The sequence below is a fragment of the Tetrapisispora phaffii genome, chromosome 6 (assembly GCF_000236905.1).
Source record: "Tetrapisispora phaffii CBS 4417 chromosome 6, complete genome".
Lineage (NCBI taxonomy): Eukaryota > Fungi > Ascomycota > Saccharomycetes > Saccharomycetales > Saccharomycetaceae > Tetrapisispora > Tetrapisispora phaffii.
Genome location: NC_016525.1, coordinates 569,305 through 593,506, shown reverse-complemented (window position 1 = coordinate 593,506; position 24,202 = coordinate 569,305). Strand labels below are relative to the sequence as shown.

The 24,202-nt window shown below is 31.3% G+C and overlaps 6 protein-coding genes and 1 non-coding gene across 7 annotated transcripts; 6 read left to right on the top strand and 1 right to left on the bottom strand.

Annotated features, from left to right (window-relative positions):
* Positions 1-115: 115 nt before the first annotated feature.
* Positions 116-1,210, bottom strand: PUT7 (Put7p; the record flags this gene model as incomplete). Its single annotated transcript, XM_003686132.1, has 1 exon — positions 116-1,210. One exon carries the CDS (start codon positions 1,208-1,210, stop codon positions 116-118), a length of 1,095 nt encoding a protein of 364 aa, XP_003686180.1.
* A 398-nt stretch (positions 1,211-1,608) lies between these two features.
* RSO55 (Rso55p) lies at positions 1,609-2,115 on the top strand (the record flags this gene model as incomplete). Its single annotated transcript, XM_003686131.1, has 1 exon — positions 1,609-2,115. One exon carries the CDS (start codon positions 1,609-1,611, stop codon positions 2,113-2,115), a length of 507 nt encoding a protein of 168 aa, XP_003686179.1.
* Positions 2,116-2,627: 512 nt separating this feature from the next.
* On the top strand, positions 2,628-3,455 carry DCI1 (putative dodecenoyl-CoA isomerase DCI1; the record flags this gene model as incomplete). The annotated part of the gene is made up of 1 exon (XM_003686130.1): positions 2,628-3,455. One exon carries the CDS (start codon positions 2,628-2,630, stop codon positions 3,453-3,455), a length of 828 nt encoding a protein of 275 aa, XP_003686178.1.
* Positions 3,456-6,207: 2,752 nt separating this feature from the next.
* TPHA0F02630 (uncharacterized protein) lies at positions 6,208-9,996 on the top strand (the record flags this gene model as incomplete). Its single annotated transcript, XM_003686129.1, has 1 exon — positions 6,208-9,996. The coding sequence occupies one exon, from the start codon at positions 6,208-6,210 to the stop codon at positions 9,994-9,996; it is 3,789 nt and encodes a 1,262-aa protein (XP_003686177.1).
* A 3,225-nt stretch (positions 9,997-13,221) lies between these two features.
* TPHA0F02620 (uncharacterized protein) lies at positions 13,222-15,978 on the top strand (the record flags this gene model as incomplete). The annotated part of the gene is made up of 1 exon (XM_003686128.1): positions 13,222-15,978. One exon carries the CDS (start codon positions 13,222-13,224, stop codon positions 15,976-15,978), a length of 2,757 nt encoding a protein of 918 aa, XP_003686176.1.
* A 3,999-nt stretch (positions 15,979-19,977) lies between these two features.
* TPHA0Ftrna7V lies at positions 19,978-20,051 on the top strand. The gene has a single exon. It is a non-coding gene; the product is annotated as a tRNA-Val (tRNA).
* A 252-nt stretch (positions 20,052-20,303) lies between these two features.
* On the top strand, positions 20,304-23,807 carry YCS4 (condensin subunit YCS4; the record flags this gene model as incomplete). The annotated part of the gene is made up of 1 exon (XM_003686127.1): positions 20,304-23,807. The coding sequence occupies one exon, from the start codon at positions 20,304-20,306 to the stop codon at positions 23,805-23,807; it is 3,504 nt and encodes a 1,167-aa protein (XP_003686175.1).
* Positions 23,808-24,202: the final 395 nt, after the last annotated feature.

Here is a 24,202-nt window from a genome sequence, read left to right as displayed (position 1 = left end):
TAAAATACAAATATTTTCTCTAAATTTATTTAATTGTTTAATATCCATTATTTACATAAAAACCATACATATAATTTATAATAAACTACATACTTGTAACCACAACTCTTGGTAATTATTTCTTTGATTCATCAAATTTTGTACCAAAATATTCTTCAAAGTTTTGAGAATCCTCTTCATTATTTTCAGCTTTCGGTGCTGATTCATCAGCAATATCTTCATGCTCTTCCTTATCGACTGTATGCAACACAACCTCGATAGGTTTATCATTTTGTTCATTTATTTTACGTGTTATGGATATACCAGATATCGCAAACAACACCAAAATAATTACAGTGAATAATCCTGCTCTAGTACAATACCATCTCAAATGTTCAATTTCAGATCTAGTTTTCCCTAGAATTGCGGTACTGATTTTATTGTCACAATTTGCTAATTCTAATTTAATATCCTTAAGTAAGGAAGTATTTTCAATTTTTTGATTATTAAAATCCACTTTTGAATCTTTTTCCAGAAAATTTATAGCTAACTCACGAAGTTCATCCTGCAAACTGTCAAGATCTCTACTTAATTTTGTAACTTGGAGATGTTGATCATTCAACTGTGTCTCTCTAGAATTTTGAATGGTATACCGCAGCTCAGTTTCTGCAACATGAAATAAGTGTGATTGATTATCTAATTCTACAGTTCTTAAAAACCTACTGTTATATTTCCTGAAAAATTCTTCATTCAAAACCTCTAACATTAAATCGATGATTATTTGACTTTGTTCAGAAGTAAACCCATTAGCTGTTAACATTTCATGATATTGCAATGTGTCCAATTCGTTTTCTGCTAGCGTGGATTTAAAACCGTTTCCGCCAGATATCAATTCCTCAGGCAATTTGTTCATGAAGTCGATTGGAGTTTCATCTTCCTCATCAAATGTACTATTATTCTTCGCTTGTAAGATATTCTGTATATTTTGATTGTTATCACTATCTGTTTGTTTCCCTATATCTTTATCACTCTCATTTGATGTAATATTGTTTATTAGTAATGAGGACCTTAACGACTGGGGTTCATAAATAGTTTTAGTCATACTCAATTGCCTCCTGAATACATTATTATGAATCTTAAAATTATTAAATGTAATTCTATTACTAACACCACTTAATACATATGATCTCCTTTGTGTCAGTCTAGATACTCTATAAGCTTGTTTGAACATATCAAATATATGTGGTTTCTAACTGGTAGTTGTTATAACGATGAATCTGAATATAATACACATTGAATACGTAAAAACATACACGTAGTTGCACTGATTTTTCTAGTTTTATGCTTTGTTGGCTTAAAAATCTTTCAACTAATAACCCATGAATTCAAACTCTTAATAACTCTAACTATTATAATGGTCATAATAATTATTTTTTATACTTCATTTTAAATCTATTATCCATCGATTTTCATTTAATCAGATATGTTTCTCATATTTTTCAAAATTAAAGGTAACGGCATAATGACATATTTTAAGTGAGAGATGTATAGTATCTAACAAAAGTTCTCGAAGCATTTGAGCCTATATAATATAACTTACCGTTGGACAGGTGTATAACCTGATATTTCATGACTAACCAAAGAATGCTTAGGACCAGTCGATTTATACATAGTTTTAGTGTCCTTTTAATTAAAAAACACAAACTACCGCCAAGAAGCAAGTTTACAATTTCTATGGAAAATGAATGTGTGGAAGCGTTCATGCATGGAGGGAGAGGACCAGGAGGACAAAAAATTAATAAATGTAATTCTAAGGTACAATTAAAACATCTTCCAACAGGTGTGGTGGTGTCTTGCCAGGAGACACGATCTAGAGAGCAAAACCGTAAAATTGCCAGAGAAAAATTAGCTTTAGAATTAGATAGACTGAAAAGAAAAGAAGAGACTAATAGTGTTGGGTATATTAAAACCGAAAGAGAGTTAGCGTTACAACAATGGAATCAACAAAGTAAAAAATCCAAAAGCAAGAAGAGTAGAGAAAAGCATACTCAGCATGCAATTGAACGAGAAGAGCAACGGTTAAAACAACTTCAAGAAGATGAAAAATTAATAAGAGAAATGATAAATCAACAATAACTATACATTCAAAGTGATAATAAGGTGATATGCAGTAGTTAACACACAAGAATTATACATTACATATCATTTTTTTTATTCCAAGCAAAAGTAGAATTATTAAATTATTCAAAGTGCCTTCTATCATTTGAAGTTTCATATATAACATTTTAATACTTTAATCTATTCATTTCATTAGGGACGATGATACTTTTCATATTTATGCGTGGCATGTTATCTCAAATATGGCTAGTTCAATGTCGAATTGTATATATATTCATTTGATCGCTCTCTCTTGCAGATTTTTTCATAAAAAACCTTAACTCCGTTTAAAAAAACATGGGGTAACAAATCTGCCAATTTATAAATAAATGACCATCCCATTATTTTAAATGATCACAAGCATATATATATAGGTAATCTTACGTTTTTGTAAATAAGAAGGATATGTTTTTGAACACCGTGACAATTCAGTTAAAGACAAGAAATACGTAATAATAATCTGCAACCAATAAATAGCACTATAACTAACAATGGACTCGAAGTATATTGGATATAGCGTTGACGGACCTTGTTTTATTATAAAAATAAACGACCCGAAACATTTGAATTCTATTTCTTTTGAGGATTTCATATACATTGGCCGGTTATTGGAAATCGCCAATAATGATGCTTCCATAATATATACTATAATTCAAAGTACCGGGAATTTCTTCTCAGCTGGTGGAAAGATTGAATCCGTTCTTGATGGTCAAAGCAACCTTGACCGTAGCAGTTCCAAGAAATTGACAGATACTTTCGGGATGGTTGCAAAGTTAAATGTGCTTTTCGCAGATGCATTTTTGAAACATAAAAAAATTCTAATCTGTTGCTTGAATGGACCAGCTATTGGGTTAAGCGCAGCCATGGTTTTATTGTGTGACATCGTTTATGGGAAGGATAACAACGGTTATTTATTGTTTCCATTTAGTAATTTAGGTTTTGTGGCGGAATTAGGAACAAGCGTGACACTTTTTGAAAAGTTAGGCTATAATTCGGCGATGGAACATTTAATATTTAGTTCACCGGTTTCAAACAAAGAACTAATTGAAAAAAATATTATTGTTAAAAATTATAATTTAGATAATACTGATGTTTACAATAAGCAAGTCATCTTAGATTTAAAAGATAAATCTAAGAAGCTTTACGGCCCAAGCATTTTAGGAATGAAAAAAATGATTTTTCATGAAAGTACATATAAACAGAATTTAACCAAATCACAAGCCCTGGAAACCAGTGCAACATTACCATTTTGGCTGGAGGGAGAGCCGTTCAAGAGATTTCAACAGATGAAGAATAAGGAACGAAAGCACAAGTTATAGCACCTACGTATATGTACATATTCTTATCCGCCAACACATTTGCTAAAACTAAGATATTATATAAAGTTTCACCTTAATAACAAAGAGACCAAACAGTGGCACGACACATATACATATATAAGCATGAAACAAATACACGTATCTATAATCCAGAACTTTAAAATTCTGGAATTCACTTGACCTAAACATAGTGGAGTTCAATAAAAACTCATTGACAAACCCTTTTCCTTCTCTGGTATTCTATGTATCAGCGTTTCAGTATGCATTTCACAATATTGAGGAAAGGAGAACTCTGTTCATTAAAATACAATAACCAGAGCAGGCAATGGAACATAGTCTCGTTGACTGCATCCTACAACCTAAAGTTGATTTTCACAACAATAAATTTTCGATGTCTTGATGAATTTACATATAGAGTAATCTAAAAAATGGAGAAGAAGTTGAAAGGAGAAGTTCACGTGAATTCGAGAGAAACAATATATCTACTTTAGGAAAGAGCACATTTTATTACCGAAGTTCATAAATTCTCAGATCTCCATGGCCCTAATATTACTGAATACGAGCATTTCTCTTTTAAATCACTCGATGAAAACAGAAGGATCCTTAATTCACGCACTGCATACGTTGTGGATTGCGCGGAACGGACGACCTGGGTACGGTTTCTTCTTCCTGCGGCGTGGTTTCAAAACCACAACCAGACAAACAAATTAACATTACACAATTTTGGAAAAAACAACAAAGGAACAACAATGCGAATAGAACAACACAACTATTTGCACCAAACAATCTATTTTGGTTTGGCACGGGGGGCGACAGAGAGCGAGAGAGATGAAAGGCAAGAGATTCCTTGTTTTTTTCATTTTTTCATTTTTTCATTTTTGTGTTTTTGTGATTTTTTTTCAAATTAGTCTTTTCTTTTTACGATGATTTTTTCTCAATTGAGACATCTTGACGGGTGAAAATATCGCCCCGATTGTACGAGTGTTTTCTTCTGTCCCGGTCACTACGAATGTTTTATTTTAGTCGAATATGTATTTATAAGTGAATAAGTTATTCTTTTCAAAACAGCTTGCTAGTGATATGCTAGCATCGACAAAACATGGTGTGAAGAGCAAAAAAAACAAACACTTCATCAAACTTTGAAGATTATCTTCACTTTGTTTCAGGTTGTCACTGACTGATTTTATGGATACTAGGTAACGACAGAACAACACAACCTGCAGTCTGTGCTATGGCATAGTATCGTTTGGCATGTGCCCCCCAAACCATTTGCATTTTCTTGCTGATAACATTTACTATTGGAGAGATTGCAATATCTGTATCAACCATCATAAAATTAAACTGAATTGGGACACTTCTTAAGCAAGAGTTCAAAACCTCATTTCAACTACTACCGGTGTTAATGAGCAGATAAACAACACGGTAACTACATACTATATTGACACCATATTCAGATCGTGTTTCTGCTACTCTTGTTGTACTCTTTTATTTTTTTCTTTTTGCAAAAACAAAAAAATTACGATAATATTATAAAATCTGTGAAGAGACATAGCACTCTGCTTCGTTTGCTCCTGCGCATCTCATTACACTGTCTCTTAAACTATAGTTACTGCCTACTAATTTTCAATATTTAATTCCCATATTTTTGGTAGTCATAGATTCAAATCAATAGGAAGTAGTATACCACACAAAATTCATTACAAATAATAACAATTTCCGTAGCTTCAATATTGCAATAACTGAATTACTTTTTTGATTCAAAAATTGTGTTTTCGTACTTCTTCTACAGGCAATTTACAGTAAGTTTCAATTTCCATTTTTTTACTTTTCGAAAAATTCAATTTTCCAGTTTTCCAGTTTTCTGAAATTTTATTTCTACGACAATTCTTCTCTGTATTTGTAAGCAAATATAAACTTATTTGTATTGATGATAAATTTACATACCCTGTGTAATTTTATTCACAAGAGAGATGCTCGATTCTCTATATAATATATCTTTTATTTAATTAGCTTCGAAAAATTTTTTTATTATGCTTTCGGTTTAGCCGTTGTAACATCCTTTGATCTCAATTGAACTCCATAATTTCACTGCAACTTTCCATTGGAGACTCTTAGATTCGAACTCATTGCAAATTAAGTGGAAATCAAAAGTACTTTTCCGACTTTATTATACCTGCTAGATTCACAGATCTCGCAGTGCACAACATGACACCACACCAATTCGAGCACATAATCTTTCAAATCTTTTTTGTTCCCATCCATTTACTTATTTCATTCAAGTTCTTTTGCGTCTTGACTTAACTCTTAGCTTTCACGTTTGCAGTAGTTGAAAATATTCATATATATGTATATGTATATATATCTCCCAATTCCCGTTTCAAATAACAATCTCCTCGTTATTTTCCATCTCTCGTATTTTAATGCTATATAAACATACTTGCCAATAATCGAAACAAAGTACATTCGATATTCTCTCTCTCGAAACAATATACCATACCCAAGTTCTTTCATCTGATTTTTATATTCTAAAGACAATACTATCAAGAGACTTCATATAATTGTTTCTGTTTTTAAATAACTATTTTTAAGATCTAAATTGTTGCCTTTGTTACTGAATTCCGGTTACTTTTTTATATACCCAATATTATTACACAATTGCGTGCAAGAAGAATAGAGATAAATCGCTTCACAGAATATTAGTTACATATTATAAAACTATAGAATTTAGTCAAATCAAGTACCGTGGCCATCAATGGCTCGTCCAAAAAAAGAAGTTACAAAAGAAAATATCGAACGTTTTCAAAGAGAATTAGAATTAGCAGGAGATAAAGTTGAAGTTCTTTTAGTCGATAAGAAAGGTCGTTCGAAATCATGTTTATTATGTAGAAGAAGGAAACAGAAATGTGATCATAACTTACCGAGTTGCACTTCTTGTTTAAAAGCCGGTGTGAAATGTGTTCAACCAGAAAGATACATAAATGCCAATAATAACAATCGTACATCCAATGCTGAGAATTCTCTAGAAACAAATAATATTGTTGTTATGAAAACTAAACGCAGTAATGAAATACTGCATAAGAAGAAAACAAAAGGAAAGAAAAAAGGATCTATTGTGTCCCCTGACGTATCGGAGAAAGGAATCATCAGTAAACCAAAGTCAGATAAAAAACCCGATAAGGATAAAGATGAGTATACTATCTTTTTGGAAAAGAAATTAAAATATCTAGAAAAATTAATAGATATACCACCGACTAGTGCTTCTTACAATAAAAAGTTAGCCCAGTATAAAAAGATTTCAAATTTGTTAGGTGATATTGGCGATTTAGAACCGATTATACGACATTTGATAGACAGAAATACCAAATCAATGAATAGTCCTAATGATGGTAACAATCAAGTAAACATCTTAGGTAAAAGATCACCAACACTCAATACCGGTTATCCATCCACTATAAACAATATGCATGCATCATCACCATTAACAAACAATATGGGAATGCTTCCACCACTTCCGCATCAATCACAACCAAAATTTACACCTTTAATGAAAGCAAACTCTAGAAATTTAGAGAATGGTTACCAAAGATCCATGGGTTCAGATCACACAAACTTTAGCACTCATTCAGAAGTCCCTAATCCATATTCAATGCAATCTCAGTTTTCCAATAATTTTCATGTAAATAGCCATCAATACAGCAAACCCAAAATTCCAACTGAACCCATCAATTTTTCTAAATGTTTTTTCTCCAAGTACAATTTAAAGGAATTTTATCTATACGATCCTGCATTTGATTTTGATGAAAAATTATCAAGATCTTTTTTAGACATATTCTTCACTCGTTTACAATTCAAATACCCATTGTTAGATGAAAATGAAATTTATCAATTCCATGAGTCTTACATTAACAATGACATCTATTCCATTCCCGAAGACAAATTTCACTTCTGTTGCGCAAGAATGTGGCTAATATTTAGTATCAGTGCATGTCTTCACATGACTACCGGCAAATATAAAGGTTTACCACCGGGGCGTTATTTCTCTGCTGCATTAAGGCATGTCACAAGATGTTCTGATATTTTAGGTGACGTCCAAAAAATAGAGCTTTTAACGCTTTTGATTTTATATTTAATTAGAACAGATCGGGATTCTATGATTCTATACCAAATTATCAAAGATGTTATGGATCTTTCAAGAAAACTAGAACTCAATAAAATGCACCCTGGCGACCAACTTATCAAGGAAAAATTTCGTTTATTTTGGTGTGTTTATTTGTTAGAGAGAATGATTTGTGTCGCCGTTGGTTGTCCTTTTACAATTTCTGAAAGAGAAATTGATCTACCATTATTCGATGAGGAGACATTTAATACTAGTTCTGTATCTTCGGCAACGGGCAAATCCAACGGTGTTCATTTTATCAATCAAACATTAATTTTGAAAAGATTGGAATCGAGATTCGTTGAACATCTTAAAATAATACCCCAAAGCAATTTATCAAAAGAAGATTTGTCTAAACAATTGCCTTTAGTTAAAAAATATTTCCATGATTTAGAACTATGGAGAGCAAGTTGCTCAAGAGATGACGTTAGAAACTTTGAAAACGAAACTCTTAAATTGTATTATTATAGATCAGTAAGACTTCTAACCCAACCTTATCTGGAAATATTGAAACCCGAAGATAGGCTGTTTAGAGAGTGTCAAGCAGCTGCTGGCCAAATTTGTCAGCTATACAAGATTTTCCATCAAAAGACAGTCTACGGCCATTCAACACCAGCTGTTCACACTGTATTTGTGGCTGGTGTTACTTTAATTTATTGTATGTGGTTAGCAAGAAACCTTGATGATGAAAGAAGAAGAATGTTAGGTGATGGCTCAAAACATACAAGACCTTTAGTAAGCGCGAGCTTATTCTCTATTATGGATGATCTTCGTGCTTGTTCAATATCCCTTTACGTAATGACAGAGCGGTCAATATTTGCAAGAACATTTAGAGATACTTTTGATCAATTGATGAACGCAACTATTGGTAATTTAATTGAACGTTGTGGTCCTGATTCTTCTGAATTAATATATATATCTTCAGGTGATCATAGTGTTTTATTAGCAAATGACGAAAACGGACAAACCAAGAGGATTGAGAATATTGGATCTAATTCAATTTATTTTTCATCAACTAAAATCTCTAAATCAACTGAGCCTGGCTTACCTACCGAACTGAACAACAGCAATGACGAGGATAACAATGAATCCTTTTCCAATAGCTTTAAGCAAAAGAAGAATGGTTTACCGCCTGCTATAGACAGACGATTTGGACGCCGAAATATCGAAGAATTTATTGGCATGGCTGAAGGTACTCCTGTTGATGCTGAAACTGAGAAAGAATCCAAGAAAAAGCAGACAGTTTTAGAGAAAAATTCAATTCCAAAAGGTTTATCTCATTTATTGGATCATACTTCGACTGCTGCCACTGAGCCAGAAGTTGCAGCATCTGCTGGAGTTGAAGCTAACACAAATACAAGAACCTCCTCTATAGGAGAAGACACTCAACAGTTTATTGTCAAGAAGCCAATCGGTAAGTCTGACCTTGATTGGCAATCTAAGTTTGAAAAACAAGCCTTTTTACAGCAAAAATTTGCTCAAGAAAATTTAAAAGTTTATTTATCGACTCTAAATCATCCTAGTATGACTATTGATACCATTAATGGTGGGCCAAATTTACCTGGAATAAATACAAAGTTCTCAAATGACAACTCGATGCTAATTTCAAATGCAGCAGCTGGTAGCGGTAACACCAGCCATACCCCCAGTAACCAACTGAATCAAGCTACACTTGTCTCGGGTAAAACGACTCCTGCTTCTTTTCAAAATGTGGATTCTCAAAATGGCATATTCAACCATGCTAGTCCAACCAACAGTATTTCATCTCAAGTGTCTTATAATAAAAACATCAATTATTCACAATTAAATGGAGCTCTACCGAATATGGAAAACTCTTACATAGGAGGTTCACAAGTTAGAGGTAATAGCAACCTATATTCATCTAGGAAGGTTGGCCAAGCATTGACTCCAATTGCTATAACTGATAATATTTTAACCTCTGGTGATATATTATTCAAGAGTGGTACACATGATATGATAAATAATATTTCCACCTGGACTAGTAATTCCGTCATTAATGTAATCAACAAAGAAAAGGTTTCTTATGACGAGAATCTTGCTCTATCGAAAGAGAGAAGTAAAACAGAGAAAGATCAAATCTTTAATACAGGTTTAGAATCCCAAGGACCTGTTTCAAACCCTATGGCTGTATCACTAAACTCGAGTAATATCAGCAATAATGATAATGCCAATAACAATGGCATTCTAGAAAACCAAATTATTCAACCAGCTATGGGAGATAATTTAAATAATACTGCTAGGAACAACGCCGTCGATGTTAAAGTGGAAAGCAATACAGTTCATAAATCAAACTGGAATTCTAACACGTTAGCTCCTGTTGAAGAATTTTGGACAGTCAATTACGATTACGGATTTTTGACATAGATGTGCCCGCGAATGTAGGCACTTCGGTAGTGATTAAAAAATAATATCAAACATTTACAGAGAAAGTTATACGGTGTATGTTTTAGGAGATATATTCTATTTAGTAATTCAACTGATACATTATTTATTTATTTATTTTATTTTTGTTTTTATTTTTGTTTTGTCATAATGGCGTAGAAACTAATCCGAACATTCGTTCCATCATGTGATCAATTGATAACAAAAATACTCTTTTCCTGGTTTCCGGAACAACTTTCGGATAGATACCAGGAGCTTGTTCCGAAGACAAGGGCCAAAAAAAGAAAGAACGCAACACCAGATGGCCTTTTTTATTTTTTCGAATATGCGCTGCGTCGTCCTAGGTTTATCTTTTTCAAACATGCATTTTTTTTCGCTGCAGGAATTACTCCAACGCCTTTGTCTCCTTGTTAACAAGTTTCTGCGTAGATCTGTTAGTGAGTCATTGTACCAGAATGCCGTATTTTTCAGTCCGGAATTACTTGAGTTTACGAGAGAAGTCTGGGAGGAAGGAGTACATAACGTCTGCGTAGGGATAAATTAGTCATTACTACGGTGGTTATGATGCTTTGTTAAATGAACTATAAGCCGTTGTTTTCTCAATTAGGCATCTGGCCATAAAATAAGAGCTATCATAGCGGATGTTTTATTTCCAGACATGCATTTGGAGATCGAGTTTCACAAAGTGGGGCAATTTGATATATTTTGTTTCGTTTCTTATTTGCCTTTCCTATTGCCTTTAACCATCGGATCTGCGATCATCGGAGATTTACTGTCTACCCCAATTTTTAAATTTGTTGAACACAATATATTTATACAGTTATGATATAATTCATTAAATATTTTGTTGAACTTAGCAATACACAAAACCAGATATGTAATAGCCCAACATTATTAGTTACTGTCATAAAATTTCTTCTTTGATACGGTCTCCAAAAGGGAGGGACATATTATTTTCGAGAAACAAGTAGATTGAAATGTTGAATATATCATCATCGTAGTACGATCTCTATACCCCACAACAATGGAGTCATTGAGCTGTTTCTTTTTTTGTTTCTTTTTCCTGCACAATTACCGCTACACACGTACTTTACGCTCCCAATCTTTCATACAACAAAAAAAAATGGCAACCACCAAATGGAGTAAAAAAAAGAAAAGAAGCAGACACTAGGCAGATTGATTGTAACGGTGAGATATGTGAAAAGTCACCAAGCCGAAAGTCCTATGGTTTACAGAATGTGGATTTTTTTCCTGCCGGAATCTAGTAGGCAACAAAGATGAGTGTAATTGAAGAACAATTGACTTCATTCACACAAAAACAAAACGGTACCAATGCATTCACTCTACCACATCGTTGGTGCGCATAATCAATCATATTTCAAGTTTATTACCTATCTTTCAACTCATGTTTTCTTTTTTACTACCAACCTACCTTGAAACCGATAACAACCGATAAAACAATCAATTACATCCCATTGTATATCATCTGAGAGTAACACAGCATGGTCATGTTTGCCTTTTCTTATTGTGAAAATGTTGGAATTCAGACCCCATACAATCCTGCCACATTTCTAACGAGTTGTGTACAAACGTCTCCAAACAGATAGACAATCTAAACAATTTATTTAGTCTGACCGGTCTATAAACTGTTTCATCCACCCACATCTTAAAATTCATACACAGTAGATTTACAATTGTTAAGGTGTCTCCTAGATATGAAACTTAATTTGTTGTAGAAATGGTTTATACCAGTATTTACGAACAAATATTTATAAAATATGTTCATTTTTAGAGAAATCAAATAGAAAGAACCATAGATTGGTTTTATCACGTACCAACATGTTTCACCCATCTCCACAGTTTCCTTTCCTGTGATGGACAAGGGCATCAGGAGACTCATTGGGTTGTACGCCCAAACCACATGATGAGTTCTTTTTTATGTGCGGGTGTTTCCTTTTCTTTTTTTTGTTTTTTTTGCGTTACTACGCATTTTCTCTTGTTGTTGTTGTGTCTTGATGAACCTGGGTCGGTCACCCCAATACTTATCCTCCGTGATCTCTACGACAATGTCACCCATCCCACAGATATTCGTCATATACATGCAGCAACAAAACACCCCAGAGTAAGGGATGTGTGCATGTATTTGTCTGTTAAAGAAAACATTATACATACTCACATTAAAATAGGAACTGAAGCGGCTCAATAAATACAGCAACTTTTTTTCAGAAGTGTTTGTTGTACTTCAAAGAATATGAAAAATACGTAGACACAGCAACTGAAAGATAAGCATTCAAGGAAATATTACTAAATAGGAAAAGGGGAGTTGGATAGAGATAATATTCTTGATATTATTATCTCTCTATATATAACTTGTTTTTGTACGCCAATTTGTCAATACTTTTTGTTTTAAAATTACCTTCCCAACATTTTTTGTTTTGTTTTGTTTTTCTTTTTTGTAAAATACACAACAAACTATGAGAATAACATGATTGATAGCTTTAAATTTGTGGATGCGATGCATGATTAAGTTTATTGATTTGTACGTTGGTTTCTCTATAATTATCATATCATCGCGACTTAATCATATTAATATAATTCATTAAATAAATAAATAAATTAATATATAAATGCAATTATTTTTTTTTTCTAATTAATTATATTTTAGTCATTTATAAGACTTCTTTTGAATTAATTTGATTAGAAATATTTTATTGTTAAATTCTTATCTAAAACTCAGAATCAAATAATAATATATTGAACATTTGCATATATACAAACATATATATATATATATATAAATATATATATTAGTCTCTTTTTGTTTTTTATTTTTTTTATTAAAAATTCTATTATTATTATTATTACATATTATTAGTTTGGTGTATTCCAATAAAAAAAAAATTACTAATTAATAAAGAACAGTTCGGTACATTCAATTACTCACCCCCACGCCTTTCTATCCTGCACACACAAAAAAAACACACTTAATCAAAAAAAAACAACAGCAACCAAATATAATATTAATAACTTTAACAATAAATATAATCGCACGCAGTAACTAAATTAAAAGTTAAGCAAGCAACCGTACACGCCTCCATAAAAAAAGGGCAACAATAATAAGACGCCGTACTAACTTCACAACCGATTAAATTTAACGTTGCATTTCCCATTCCCATTATCTATTATTAACTATATTTTTAAAAGAGTATGAATATAAATGATGTGGTCTCTAATAACATCAACTTTAGTAATAAAGAATTTCCAGCTTTGAAATCGTCTTTGAAAATTTCGAGATGTTCTTCCTCCTCAAATTCATGTTCTTTCAAAAGTGTCAGATTTGCTCCTGAATTAACTACTGTCAAAAGCTTTGATTGTAATTTAGAACCAAGTTCAATTTCAAATGAAAGTTCCCCTAATTTATATGCATTAGATGATCATTCTCAAGTCTCAAATTTTATTAACCCAAATTCGCAATTGTTATTGAAGAATAATAATACTCCCACCACTAATAATAATATTCTTATTGGATCAAAATCAAACAATGACACTGTTTGGTTTAGTCAATTAAATATAATAAATTCGTTACAAAATAATATAACGACGCGCAATTCAAATAATAATTTATTAACTGATTTTGGATTAGATTACGATTCTGACACAAGTTTAGATGATATTTATCTAAACTCAAGTCTGATTAATGGTAATATAAGTGATCCAACATTGCGTCAATTTGAAATTAATAATGATAATGATTCTAAATTTCCCTTTTTTGAAAACAACGATGATAGTGACGAAGGTGATAGTGAATTGGATCATTTAATTAATAATAGTTATTTGTTTTCAAAAGATTTATTTTTTAAATCAAATAAGAATTATACTTTCTCACCAAAACCAATGAATCAAAATCAAAATATTGATGATGCTATAAATGATTTCATTGATTGCACCTCACTGCATAGAGCTGTTACCACAAAAAATTGGAAACTTTTAAAATCAAATGTCAGTTCATTTGAACATACTCCTGAAATTGTACAGTCTAACTCAATTTTGGAAAAAAAATTATTTGAATATTTGGATCACTCAAATATAAGATTAAATTCAATTGATCAAGTATCTGACATTATTATTGGCTCAATATTTGTAAATAATTTAAACTTTGAAAAACATATAGAGGTGAAATTTACTTTTAATGATTGGAAAGACATACATTATGTCACTGCTCAGTATAATAAATCAATTACAAAATCAATTGATCAATTCGAATTTAAAATAGATTTAGATTCTTTTAAACATATTTTACAGTTCAAAGGATTAATTTACAACAATAAAGATACCAGATTCTCTAATTGTGAATTCAATATTGATCTTTGTTGTCGATATTTGGTGAATAATGAAACTTATTATGATAATAATAATTACGAGAATTATCAAATATATTTATCACTAGAGACAGAAAATTTGTTATATTCTGATAAACTTGATGATACTCGACAAGAACCTGTAATCGATAACTCAACTCATTCTTTAATAAGGAATGATAAATTGAAACCAGAGCAGTGTAACAATTATGAGAATAATAAAACAAAGATTCAAAAGTTTAACAATTCATTTTTGGATGATTTTATAACGACAACAACATTAACACACAATTCAAATCCATCAAAAACCGCAAACATCTCAAGGAAATTCAGTGTTAATACCGACTATTATAATACGTCGCCATTGAAACATTTATATCATAATGACACTACACTAATCAAACCAAGAAGTGTAAATTCAGTGGTTTTATGTGATGAAGCAATTAATCAAAATAGTCAAAATAGAACATCTAATACGGATAAGAATGTAAATAATAGTGACTTCACTAGTCATATAGCTAACCCCTCAAAATTTCCTCAAGATATTGCATTAACGAATAACATTGCTATTTCCAATAATTCCCACCCAGATGGTAACTCAACTACAATCATGAATATAAATACAAATAACATTGCTAACAAAAATAATAATAAAAATAGTGAACCAAATACTGACACTAACAACTCTCATGTTACTAATTTAAACAGCGGAGACCGCAAAATAGTATTTAATAATTCAGTGAATAACAAAATTTTATCAGCAATATCAAATAATATGGGTTGCAATAATGTTTTTGTCGATGGACAAGGATCATCTTCTTCAGATTCTCTGCAATCGTCTCTGACAACTTCCATTTTCTCACAATCGACTGCCACATCCTTATCTTTAAACAACATGAAAGAGCAACTTAGATGGGATGATTATAAAGGAGGAAGTGCAATAGGTTCACTCAAGACTCCACTCATTCAACAAAATCCACAGTTCTCTTCCTCATCTTCCTCTATTTCATCTATTTCAGATGACGTTAGTAGTTCATTCTTTCAATTGCAAACGCGTCCTTCATTGGCCTCATTTCTTCCACCATCATCTTCATCTAGAAATTTATCAGATGTTACATGTAAAAATACTTTGGCTCATTCATGTTTCAATAATTTGACAAGAAAACGCAAAAATTCAAACCTTGTCGAGGTCCTTGATAATTGTGGATATGAAAATGATAATGTAAGAGACGTTGATATTTTGCCAGCCTCACCAATAAACAACGATACTGATACATTCTTTGACTCTTTTAATGATGACACAAATACTATAATGACAGACACAACCACTACATTTTTTGGAGAAAATGCTACAACTAATAATTACGGCGCCGAAATAAATTTGTTTGATAATGATTATAATTATGATTCCCAAACAATACAACCATCTTCATTATCACAAAAAGATTTACAAACTATGGAAAATGAAGAGAGGTTTCATTCTTGTAATGGATCTAATTACTTATCATTAAATATAAAATCAGAGTTCAATAGCTCTCTTGATACATTAATAATATCAAGTCCTTCACCAAAGGAAGTAAATATTTGTGGTTCAACAATTTTATAACACAACGATGCTACCAATATTATGTATAACAAAAGGATGAACTATTATGGAAAAGTATAGCAAAAGACATAAAATCTGTGAATAATTTATAGAAAAGCAAGATTTATATGATCTTCATACTCATTAAAAATAAAAATGGTATTTCCATAATATATTATTAGTTTGTTTGAAGTACAAGTTACATCATATTTTGAATCCCGATATTTACTATCATCCTCAATATTTTATAGAATACACGGGTTAATATATTAAGTATCTTAATTATTCATTCATACAGATACGTACACACATATATATTTAAGCCCAATAAATTCACCTTGCATTTACTTTTATTAAACTGTCGCACTTTTTTTTCTTATGGTATCGATAACTCCATGCAAATATGTCTATCACTTCTATGTTTACAATTATCTTTTATATAGAGCTAGTTTTGAGAATGACAAGTAATTGGGTCTACGTTGTATAGGTATTAATTATAGGTGCTTGCTATACATAATGAATGTGGAGTATTAAAGTTAGCTTCAGTGACAATATCAAATGAGATAAATGCTATCATGAAAGCTAAACTTAATAATTGCGACTAAAAGAGGGTTTATGTAGAAACATTCTGAAGATTGACGGATATTATGTATTTGTAGTTCCTTGCAGTAGGGGGTTTTCAGATGGTTAACGGGAATCTCATCAACTAAACATTAAATTAAACATACATTTAAATAAGTTACTAAGGTTAGAAAACAATATAAAAGTATTGTAAAACAGTCAAGTAATTTTGAGGGGAAAGGTAAGATAGAAAAGAAGAAGAGTAAAATATTCAGAAATATTAATATATCAAGGTATAAGAGGTACGTGGAATACCTTAAATAAATTTAGTACATACATACATGTACTAACTCAATCAGGTACATATCCCACCTCCATCTTAAATATTTCTCAGATTCATAATATGATGAATCATCACAAGGAAACAGTTCGCAGCTCAAGTATTGAGTTGAAAGCAATAAATAAATAAAACAACGACAGTAAATGAGCTTATTAACAATATAACGGACAAACACCCTTTGTAACATTCACAAACATTGGCATTGAAAATATACTCAACAAGTAGATCTCTCTTACTTGGCGGTCAAAACATTACACTGTTAAATTGCATGTGATAAATGTAGACATTTCATGAATAAGTTCAGTTACCGAGTATTAATTTCATGACTTTTGGCGAATAATCAATCTTTCCAAACAATAAAATAGGCAAGCATTAATTTCATAAACTTTCCTGGAGACAGTAAATGTAATGTGTTGGGGGAGGCGGAGGAGTAGATTATTTTCCAATGCACTCTAGTCGCACTACCATCGAAACAATTTCTAGTGGTATACACTGAGGTCTTAATTTGATTCTGAACATCTTGTTCCACGTTTCCATCTCCGACGTCAACAAGCTTCTGATATTTTTTCACAGATAATTAGGCAAACGTTAGAAATTAGAGAAACCAGGAAAATAAAAATTTATAGAGAAATGTGCTGAGAGACCTGAAACGAGAAACAAGAAATGTAAAACTTTCGAAAACAGAACGTGTGATATCTATAGGTGTTTCGTATAGGCGTACCTTGAATTTACGAATTGATTATTATAATCAGAACGATGATTAAAGACAGTACGATGATTAAAGAGAGCATATGTTTATTTTATCGGATGAGTAATTCAGTAAGGTGAGCTTGCCTACATTAATAACCCATGCTCATAGTAATTACTTACTAAACTAACAGGTTTCTTGAAGATTTTAGTTCAATGGGAGTGAAATCAACGCATCTATTTGTCATTCTGGAATACTGTAATCGATTGCGATTAAGATTTCAATTCTGATATCATGTAGTAATTTTGATGTTAATGTAACTTAATTCAATATCAACAATAAATAAACATATAAAAAGTATATAAGCAACAATAGATATGGATATCTTACTTGTTCTTGGCCTATGTTTTAAGCTTTATATTTAATTCTACTATCACAACATTATAAAATTACACAAAACAGATACTAGATCACAAGATACAAGTAAAGAAATAATTAAACAAGTTAATAATTTCAAAGTTATTATTTGAAATTGTCGTTAATATCACCAAATTAAATCCATTCAACATTACTTAAAGAAAAATGACAAGACAGATTATTTTATTTTACATCTGGCTTTTACATAGTCTATCAAAAAAACAATACCTATAAAAACTATCAGTTGTTGTTACCAACTATCAAAGGTACAAAACGTATATTAAGTGCCATTAAAAATTTTAATCCAAAAGTGTTAAATCTGTTGTGCTAACATCTTCTATCACCGCAAGCATAAATGTAAATAATGATTCTGTTATCGCTGCAGAGAACGATTGGAAGTCATTAATATGGGACAAGCAAAGACATTTTGAAAGTACTACTTGGAATTTCATAGAGGGAAACAATGGTGAAGCTATTCATGATAACTTGAATATTTCTTCTGATTACGTTCAATACGATTTTGTACTTTCCACCTAATGAATAATTGTCACAGAACTGTTCAAGAGGACAGCTTTGAGAAAGAAAGTCAATATCTAAAGACACTAGGTATATTATGATGCTGGTTATTTACTTAATAGAATTATTAAATAAATAATAAAATTACTCTAATGTTTTATTTCAAAAGATAGTAATTTTTAAAAACATTTTCTGTGTTATCTAATGTTATCTAATAAAAATTAAGTTGTTCTATATTTCAGTTATAGGTATGCTGTCTAATGTTATATGGCCAGTGCCATTTCTAACATAGAGATCGGCTTGCTTGATGACCTTAAATCACAACCAAATCAGTTTTAAACCAAACAAATAAAACCTAGTTAGATTACTGATATAGTAAATGACAAGTAAGATAAATCTGATAACTGAATTCAATGAAGATATTACGTCACAAATGAAACGTATTAATAACGACGAACGCAAACCTGGATTGATCAAAAAGAAAACGTATAAATAGCGACGGGATGTATAGAGATTTAACGAAACGTTAAGCATCATTTATATTATTTAGAATATATAGTTTGAGAGAAACAAGCTTTATTCGATTTATACAAAAGGAATAAAAAAGATCCATTAAATGCACTTCCCCCACTCGATTACAATAACCCTACTTCACTACCTCAGTTTACAGTAATAATGTTACTTAATAACATCTAGACGAAATCTATTGTAATATGTTTACCTCAATAAACAGATTTATGATAGGAATATAACATAATAGATAGACTGATATAAGACAGCATATTATATTAGAAGGGATGAAAAGCGCTCACTCGGATCTTTGATTATTCTTTTTATATTCAACAAAGCTTGATTCTTTTTATTATATATAATATAAAATAAAGTGGTTACATGATTATTTCAAACACTAGACGTATAAATAGGGCGCCTGTCTATACTTTTGGTTCTGTCACTATTTCCTATATGTATTTGTTGGAAATGACACTGCACGTATAACTAAAAATACGACACCAGATAAAACTTCTTTAGAAGATTATTGTTATAAACCTGAAACAATAGTGCCTACGAGAATGCACTTGCAGAATTTCTAATGCATAAATAGTACTCTAGAACCATCAGTCTGCCATACGTGTTCAATTCGACACTGTCGGCTCGTTGGACAGAACGATAGATTGATATATTATGTATATATATACCCCAGTAATTGATAGTTAAACGATTCATTGATCCAGGTCCAAGAGACCAGAGAGATTAATCCAAATATCTAGTATATAATTTAACAACTATTAATATATTAAAGCAATGAATTCAACTATTGATCAACGTTAGACTTGGTCATTACATTCATATAGACAATTGTTATTTCAGATTTACGAGAATAATTTCCTAACTAAGAAAAGTCTGTTGTTTCATATTTGGAACAGTAATAACAATGTATGGTTATATCTTGATCTACTATTATTTTACTGGTTTACATTAAAAAAATTGTAAATTAACTGGTTTCGTGGTCTAGTCGGTTATGGCATCTGCTTAACACGCAGAACGTCCCCAGTTCGATCCTGGGCGAAATCATTAATTTTTTAAAAAAATAGTATATTTCATCTTTAGTAATACCAGATCATAAGATCCAAAGGTAAATAATAACAATACAAATTCAAAAAACATCAATCTCATCTATTTAAGGTGAGAGGAAATTTTTTATGATATACTAATATATTTTTACAATTTCGTAAGACATAATAAAGTAATTAAAAAAAACATTAAGCTTATTATAATTATTTATTCAGTATTATCTGGAGTTTTAAGAATAGAATAAAAGTAAATATGTCAGAATTCAGTTTATCAAAATACTTGACAACTTTCCAAACAACTGAAAAACGATCATACCTTCCAGTAGAAGATGCTTCTCGTGAATTAAATACAATTATTGATAGGCTGGCCATTTCTCCTGAACAGATAAATTCTGATCCAGAAATATTTGAATCGTTGACTGATTTATGCCATGGGTTCCCTCACCTTCCCATGAAATTACAGACGCAACTCACATACCTCGTTGCTTCATTTGTGACAAATGTAGCTAATGATATAAGTAGTACACTTGTAAACAAAACGAGTGGTGATGAGATAATTGAACTGATAGCTAATTGGAAGATCTATCTAGAACAATACGGCTATTTAATGCATGTGCTATTGACATTTTTACATGATGATATACATATTGCTGCCTTACAGTCTTCTAATTTTGCTCGTGGGGTAGGTGGCTCCTCAAATAAAAAAGCGAACACAAATCCTAATATTGAGTTGTTTAAAAGAAGTTGCAGTCAAATTGAATCGATTGTGGATGCAATATTAAAAATACTCCAACTAAACCTTTCACGTATATTTCAAACGACCCCAGAGAGAGATTTATTTATAAGTCTGTTTATCAGACCTCTGTATGTAATTGTGGAAGTTGAGCCTATTGTAAAATTGAACCATTTAAAATCATTTATTCAAAGAGCTCTTGCATTATCGGTCAAAAATCATGGCCAATCATCTGCTATTAAAGCTTCTATCATGTCAACATTAACATATTTTTTGCATTTGTCTCATTTCAACGCTGAATTATTACATTTATTAAATGAACAATATGATTACCCACAGCTTACAGAAGATATTTTAAAGGAAATAAGTACACGAGTATTTAATGCTAAAGATACAACTGGACCTAAAGCTATTTCGAACTTTTTAATCAAACTTTCAGAGTTGTCTTCTCATATTATGCTAAGACAGATGTCTTTGGTAATTAGATTACTTAATAATAGTTCTATTACGTTGAGATGTTCTGTGGTGGAATCATGTGGTAACATTGTAACTGCCATAATGAAAAATTCTGAGCTGTTAGATCATTACAAACAACAAGTTTTAGTACTAGTCAAATTATTAGAAGAAAGGTTTCAAGATTCTAATCCTTATGTGAGGACAAAAGCAATACAAAGTTGTATCAAAATTTGCCAACTGGATATCAAGATTAATAAAGTTAGAAGTAATTTTTTGCTTTTGGCAATTAGATCTTTAGAAGATAAATCATCACTTGTTCGTCGTAATTCCGTAAAACTTCTTTCAAAGTTATTATTAACACATCCATTTAGCGGTCTGGATGGAAACCAATTAATTTTAACGAACTGGAAAAAACTTTTAGATGAAGCTCATAATGAACTTGACAAATATCAGGAGAATAACGAAAATTATGATATCTCAGTTAATAATATTGATGATGATATCATAAATAAGGATGTCACTATTGATATGGACGTGAATACAAAAAATACGAGCAGCAATATAATTAACAAAAATGGTGTCGAAACAGATGAAGCTAACAATCAATTATCCAATAAAATAACCAAATTGAAGTTAATGGTTGCTTATTTTGAGGAGGCTGTAGAATTCATTTCAAATCTTCATAGGGCCATTTTTCTTGCATCAGGGTTATTATCTTCAAGAAATAGAAACGAAGTCTTAGAAACTATGGACTTTTTAGTTTTAGCTGGGACGTATTCACTTGAGCCAAGTGGTGAATGTATCAAACATATGCTACACCTAGTATGGATGAAGGGAGCTACTGATGAAGGTACTAGCATTCAATCGCATTTAATGACATGTTATAATCAGTTATTTCTTACTACACCTCCTGAGTTTAATTATAAACAACGCGCTAACTATATTGCTAACAATCTGATTAAACTTACTGAACGATCATCATTAGCTGACCTAGCGTCTTTGGAGCAACTTCTAATATTAATGCATAAAGAAAAGTTAATCGATGATAATGTGGTTGTTGTATTGTGGGCAATTTATAACGCTGCTTCATTAACTTCTAGTATGGAAGAAAAAACACAAATACATGGTGCAATCATTATTATAGGCATGTTAGCATTATCTGATAGCAACATCGCATTGAAAGGATACGTGACATTATTGAATATTGGATTAGGAGAAATTGGTATGAAAGATATGATAATATGCCGTTATTCATGTTTAGCTTTGGAGAGAATGACGCCAGAAAATAATTTAAGTTCTTCTCATGAGGTAGATATGAAACATGATGAAGAATCTGTTAAAAAGTTATATTCAATAATTATACTATATTCTACAGACCCTGAATACTATCCAATGTGTGAGCAAGCTATAAGAACTTTATTTAGAATTTCCCGTACTCCAGATAAAATAGCAAATGATATCATTAAAGAAAAAACGATGATGACGTTCGGAAGTGCCAGTGAAATTGATAGTGTCGATAACCAATCTATTTCCAGGGTCACATCATTAAGTCAACTCCTTTTTATCGTGGGTCAAGTGGCTGTAAGAACTTTAATTTTTTTGGACAGTTGTGAAACAGAATTCAAAAAACGTAAGCATGAAACAGAGATCAGAAACAGCAAAGATAAGGAAAAAGTCAAAGATGCAGTAGTAAATGAATTAAACACAGATGAAGCAGACGAATCAAAGGATAATGAATTGGCAATGATCGGGGGTACAAATGAAGATGATTTTGCGGATGCCATTCAAGTGATTAAGGAGAATGATCTGTTGTTTGGACCTGATTGTCTTTTAGGCAAATTCTGCCCTCTTGTAGAAGAAATCATCTCAAGCAGCAATGATAGATATAATGATGTAATGTTACAAAGAACTGCTACATTATGTTTAGAAAAATTAATGTGTGTTTCTTCTAAATACTGTGAGAAAAGTCTTCCACTACTTATTACTGTAATGGAAAAATCCCCAGATCCTATTGTCCGATCCAATGCTGTACTAGGGTTAGGTGATATGGCTGTTTGTTTTAATAACCTAGTTGATGAAAATACTGATTATTTATATAGAAGGTTACATGATGAAAGTTTAATGGTACAGCGCACATGTTTGATGACGGTTACCTTTTTAATTTTAGCAGGACAAGTTAAAGTTAAAGGCCAATTAGGTGAAATGGCTAAATGTTTAGAAAATTCTGATCAAGGTATTAGTGACATGTGCAAATTATTTTTTACAGAATTAGCGACAAAGGATAACGCCATTTATAACGGATTTATTGATATATTTAGTAACCTGTCATCGGATGAAGATTTGAAAAAAGATAGTTTTAAAAACATTATTAAATTCTTATTATCATTTATTGTGAAGGAAAGACACCAGAAACAGTTATCTGAAAAATTATCCATCAGATTAAACAAATGTTCTGATCAACAGCAATGGGACGACATAGCGTTTGTATTAAATACTCTACCTCACAAAAATGAGAAAATAACAGAGATGCTATCGGAAGGCTTTAAAGTTGTCAATGCAAGAGATTAACCATGATTACTCAATGTATAACATATCTATATAATATATATAACCCACTACTCAGCATACTATAGTGTCCGTACATTCCACAATTTTTCTCTTGCAAAGAATAAACGATCTTGTCATTGCATTTGTCTTCTAAATGTCTAGTTATATGCTTTCGGTTTTCAATACCGCCACATAGAATCTATATGTATCCATTTAATGATTTTATGTAATAATCACGTTAGAGATTATATGGAGATGAATATTTCTGGTAAGCTATATCTATTTTACGCACCAAAAAATGAAGTGACTACAAACAATGTCTGTTTACGCTTTTATTTATTCAATAAACAGAATGCCTATATATATATGTGTGTGTGTGTAATCTTTCAAGTTACCAATTAAATAAGCCAGCAATT